The sequence below is a fragment of the Littorina saxatilis genome, linkage group LG8, assembly GCF_037325665.1.
Source record: "Littorina saxatilis isolate snail1 linkage group LG8, US_GU_Lsax_2.0, whole genome shotgun sequence".
Lineage (NCBI taxonomy): Eukaryota > Metazoa > Mollusca > Gastropoda > Littorinimorpha > Littorinidae > Littorina > Littorina saxatilis.
The window spans coordinates 66,397,669-66,402,668 of record NC_090252.1 but is presented as its reverse complement, the minus strand read 5'-3'; the positions used below and the strand labels follow the sequence as shown (position 1 = coordinate 66,402,668).

Genomic DNA, 5,000 nt, shown 5'->3' with positions numbered 1-5,000 from the left:
GAAAGACAGAAAATCAGACAGAGAAACAGACAGAGAGGTAGACAGTCAGAAATAGGAGAGAGAGGGACAGAGACAGAGACGCACCGACCGACAATCGACGGGGAAAACAAGCAGACAGACAAACAGTTAGAACCTTGTAAAATCTATACACACCTTTCATGCTTCCCAGAGGCCTTTCCTATTTCTCAATAGGCACTGTTCCCGCAATATCCTTGAAGGGTTATGTACACAGAGATTGAATGAAGTGTTACACAAACTATTCAAATGTTCACGCCCGTACTCAAAGCGGCCCTTACTTTATCTGTGCGTGTCCAAATGTCGCTGGAGTTATAATGAGCCACTGATTACGCTTGCAATCGTGTAGACCTCCAGATTGGGAATTCCTGACACCTTTATCTTGCTAGCACGCACCCTAGTTCTATGGGGAATGTTCAATTCCTCGGTCTAGTCATAGCAGGAGTTATGTACAATACACAGGAAGTCTTCTTTATATTGATCGGTGTTTTAATAGAAGCAAAGGGGTTTGCTTTTTTATTTGTGTGTGTTTGTGCGTGTGTTTTAATTTTTTATTTATTTTTTATTTTTTTACGATACCTGATATTTTTTAACAAACGCCATTCAAGCAAGCGTGTACATGTTTGTGTCTCTAGAATTTAATACGTTTACAACACTGTTTTGTTTCATATGTATACCTGATATTTTTTAACAAACGCCTTTCAAGCAAGCGTGTACATGTGTGTGTGTGAGTAGACGAGTACAAGTGACACTTTGGTGTAATCGAAGGCAAATGACTAAGCACGCCAGTCATGCAGAACTACTCTTTCGAGCAAGACATCTACACATAAACATATTCAGAGCCTAGTGCTCGCATACACTAATGAATACCATTATACATTCATATGTAACTGCAAGTAACTATTATCTGTATGTGTGTGTGTGGGGGGGGGGGGTGGCTGGGTGTGTGTGTGTGTGTGTGTGTGTGTGTGTGTGTGTGTGTGTGTGTGTGTGTGTGTGTGTGTGTGCTTTATCTGTGAATGAATAATGCTCTATAACGCCTTCATAATTAGTTTACAGTCAACATCTGACTAACATCTAAGAAAATAATTAAAGTCGATATGACCGAACAATTTGGCCAGTTTATTGTTCAGACGTTAACAACACGCAACTCTGATACTAAGCAAGGTGGGACCGGGTTTCCGCAAACATCTACGTGCTGTGTTTGTCCATTTCGATAGCTTTGCTCATCGACAGTTAATCTACACATGAATTGCTATGCGATAGTTCACCAGGTTGTCACATTTGTTTCCTGTACTGAGTCGTTTCATCGCGCACGGGTGTGGTCACGTAGGCCGAGGTCCAACAGGCCGAAATACCCATGGGTCTAGGCTGAGCCTTTTTTCAGTGACCGACAGGTCTCAAGTTACCTAGTCTGGTGGATGCAGTGGCCAAGGCATTCCGCTTGATTAAACAAAGCCAACAGCAGACTGCACACCTCTTTGAGCATGTCAGCTCGTACGCACAGAGACACACACACACACACACACACACACACACACACACACACACACACACACACACACACACACACACACACACACACACACACACACACACACACACACACACCCACTGGAAGTCAGTTGCTGTTATCATTTTTTTCTCAAAACAGTAACATGCAAGGTTTTGTTAATGAGTATTTTGAAATGATAGTATCCAGTGTCGTGCTACACACTGCATTTGATTGCAACACTTTCTCGGAGTCAGCTTATTCAGGACTCAAAAAACACATCCTTACAAGCAGACCACTCAGGAAGCTAAAGTAGGGTGAGGTTCCGCTTCTCTATAATGAGTGTATGTAACTTAATCGATCTTTCACACGAACACATTTAGCAGACTCAACCACTGCACTGAAGACTGCAGAATAATGCAAGTTCATTATTCTGATTCCCTGTCATTCTGACTGTTTCCCTGTCATTCTGACTGTTTCCTTGCCATTCTGACTGTTTCCCTGTCATTCTGACTGATTCCCTGTCATTCTGACTGTTTCCCTGTCACTTTGACTGATTCCCTGTCGTTCTGGCTGATTCCCTGTCATTTTGACTGTTTCCCTGTCATTTTGACTGTTTCCCTGTCATTTTGACTGTTTCCTGTCATTCTGACTGTTTCCCTGTCATTCTGACTGTTTCCCTGTCATTCTGACTGTTTCCCTGTCATTTTGACTGTTTCCCTGTCATTCTGACTGTTTCCCTGTCATTTTGACTGTTTCCCTGTCATTCTGACTGTTTCCCTGTCATTTTGACTGTTTCCCTGTCATTCTGACTTTTTCCCTGTCATTCTGACTGTTTTCCTGTCGTTCTGGCTGTTTCCCTGTCATTCTGACTGTTTCCCTGTCGTTCTGACTGTTTCCCTGTCATTCTGACTGTTTCCCTGTCGTTCTGGCTGTTTCCCTGTCATTCTGACTGTTTCCCTGTCATTCGGACTGTTTCCCTGTCATTCTGGCTGTTTCCCTGTCATTCTGACTGTTTCCCTGTCATTCTGGCTGTTTCCCTGTCATTCTGGCTGTTTCCCTGTCATTCTGACTGTTTCCCTGTCATTCTGGCTGTTTCCCTGTCATTCTGACTGTTTCCCTGTCATTCTGGCTGTTTCCCTGTCATTCTGACTGTTTCCCTGTCATTCTGGCTGTTTCCCTGTCATTCTGACTGTTTCCCTGTCATTCTGACTGTTTCCCTGTCATTCTGGCTGATTCCCTGTCATTCTGACTGTTTCCCTGTCATTCTGGCTGTTTCCCTGTCATTCTGACTGTTTCCCTGTCATTCTGGCTGTTTCCCTGTCATTCTGACTGTTTCCCTGTCATTCTGGCTGTTTCCCTGTCATTCTGGCTGTTTCCCTGTCACTCGGACTGTTTCCCTGTCATTCTGGCTGTTTCCCTGTCATTCTGACTGTTTCCCTGTCATTCGGACTGTTTCCCTGTCATTCTGACTGTTTCCCTGTCATTCTGGCTGTTTCCCTGTTATTCTGACTGTTTCCCTGTCATTCTGACTGTTTCCCTGTCATTCTGGCTGTTTCCCTGTCATTCGGACTGTTTCCCTGTCATTCTGGCTGTTTCCCTGTCATTCTGACTGTTTCCCTGTCATTCTGACTGTTTCCCTGTCATTCTGACTGTTTCCCTGTCATTCTGGCTGTTTCCCTGTCATTGGATTGGATTTATAGTCCAGTGAGGTTACCCTCATGGAAATTCGGGCTGCTTTCTCCCCGGGGAAAGCGAGCTGCCATATATACGGCGCTACCCATTTTTTTTTCCTGCATGCGTGTATTCATGTTTCCTGAGACTTAATGCCGTGTGAGATGGAATTTGTTTACTTAATTCCAAGTCCCACGGGTATTTGATGGACATTTTTATCTATGCCTATACAATTTTGCCAGGAAAGACCCTTTTGTCAATCGTGGGATCTTTAACGTGCACACCCCAATGTAGTGTACACGAAGGGACCTCGGTTTTTCGTCTCATCCGAAAGACTAGCACTTGAACCCACCACCTAGGTTCGGAAAGGGGGGAGAAAATTGCGGCCTGACCCAGGCCTGAACACGCAACCTCTCGCTTCCGAGCGCAAGTGCGTTACCACTCGGCCACCCAGTCTGGCTGTTTCCCTGTCATTCTGACTGTTTCCCTGTCATTCTGACTGTTTCCCTGTCATTCTGACTGTTTCCCTGTCGTTCTGGCTGTTTCCCTGTCATTATGACTGTTTCCCTGTCATTCTGACTGTTTCCCTGTCATTTTGACTGTTTCCCTGTCATTCTGGCTGTTTCCCTGTCATTCTGACTGTTTCCCTGTCATTCTGGCTGTTTCCCTGTCATTCTGACTGTTTCCCTGTCATTCTGGCTGTTTCCCTGTCATTCTGGCTGTTTCCCTGTCATTCTGACTGTTTCCCTGTCATTCTGACTGTTTCCCTGTCATTCTGGCTGTTTCCCTGTCATTCTGACTGTTTCCCTGTCATTCTGACTGTTTCCCTGTCATTCTGACTGCTTCCCTGTCATTCTGGCTGTTTCCCTGTCATTCTGGCTGTTTCTGGTGTCGGAACACAAAGACACAGACGTAGGTAACGGCGGCGAGAAGAAGCAGCGCCACTAAAGTGAGGCCGACGAGTTGTCCCCCCTTGACCGTGCCTTGGTCTTCTTCGGGATGCAGCTCTGGAAATGATTGACATGAAAACAATCAGTTGATAGACAAATATATAAGGGTAGGACATGTTATAACCATGGTCAGTTGAGATTTATTTAACCTTCGCCCGCCGGGTTATCGACTACACACGGAAGTCATCGTGGGGACCCATGCTTCTCATTTCCTTCGTTGAGAAACATGGGTCCGCACGGTCCCACGATGTTTGTAGTCTAAATATGACCTCTTGTTTTAATTACTTCTCGCTGAAATGTTAGGACATAAGAGCTTTTTAGGTGCCTGAGGCATTCTGAAAAGCTCATTAAAAAATTCCACCTAGTTTAAGATATATTTGCAATTAAACACCCTTCTGGGTCCACACGGACCCACGACTACCGGCGAAGGTTAATAATCAATGTTGGTTGATTTTCCCCGGGTCTTCCCTACCCTCCCTAATGATAATAATGATATCAATAACAATAATAATAATAATGAGGATATGTATATGGTGCAAATCCCAATACAGTTCTCAGCGCCTGACACGAGCGTCATGACTGAATTATACCTGTACACAATTCAAAATCAAATAATAATAATCATCGAAAGAAACTTATACAATTTACAAGTTTTCAATGCAAATTCATGAATTTTAAAATACAAAGCACACACGTAAAAATAGTTATTGTTCATAAATAGCTCAGCCACTATCGCTGAAAATTGGCAATTTCTACCGTAAATCATCGTCATCGTCAGCATCGTCAACTTCATCGTTTTTATCCTCTTCGTCAGCTAGTGAACGACGAAGAAGAAGAAGATCCTCTTCGTCAGCAGCAGTTGCAGCATC

General features: G+C 44.1%; 2 protein-coding genes across 4 annotated transcripts in view; both read right to left on the bottom strand.

Moving 5' to 3' along the window:
- LOC138974204 (cell adhesion molecule CEACAM1-like) overlaps positions 1 to 850 on the bottom strand; it is a 26,381-nt gene extending 25,531 nt beyond the window's left edge. For 2 of the 3 annotated variants that reach the window (XM_070346920.1, XM_070346922.1), the window contains exon 1: positions 154 to 847. The gene's annotated coding sequence lies outside the window, so the exon portion shown is untranslated. Of the gene's footprint in view, positions 1 to 153 lie in introns of all 3 variants that reach the window. The other variant, XM_070346921.1, reaches the window with a different exon arrangement.
- A 3,078-nt stretch (positions 851 to 3,928) lies between these two features.
- The window catches only part of LOC138974205 (uncharacterized), a 2,478-nt gene continuing 1,406 nt past the window's right edge, over positions 3,929 to 5,000 (bottom strand). The window contains exon 3 of the mRNA XM_070346924.1: positions 3,929 to 4,188. Within this exon, the coding sequence (XP_070203025.1) occupies positions 4,052 to 4,188 (137 nt within the window). The 3' untranslated portion in view covers positions 3,929 to 4,051. The remainder of the gene's footprint in view (positions 4,189 to 5,000) is intronic.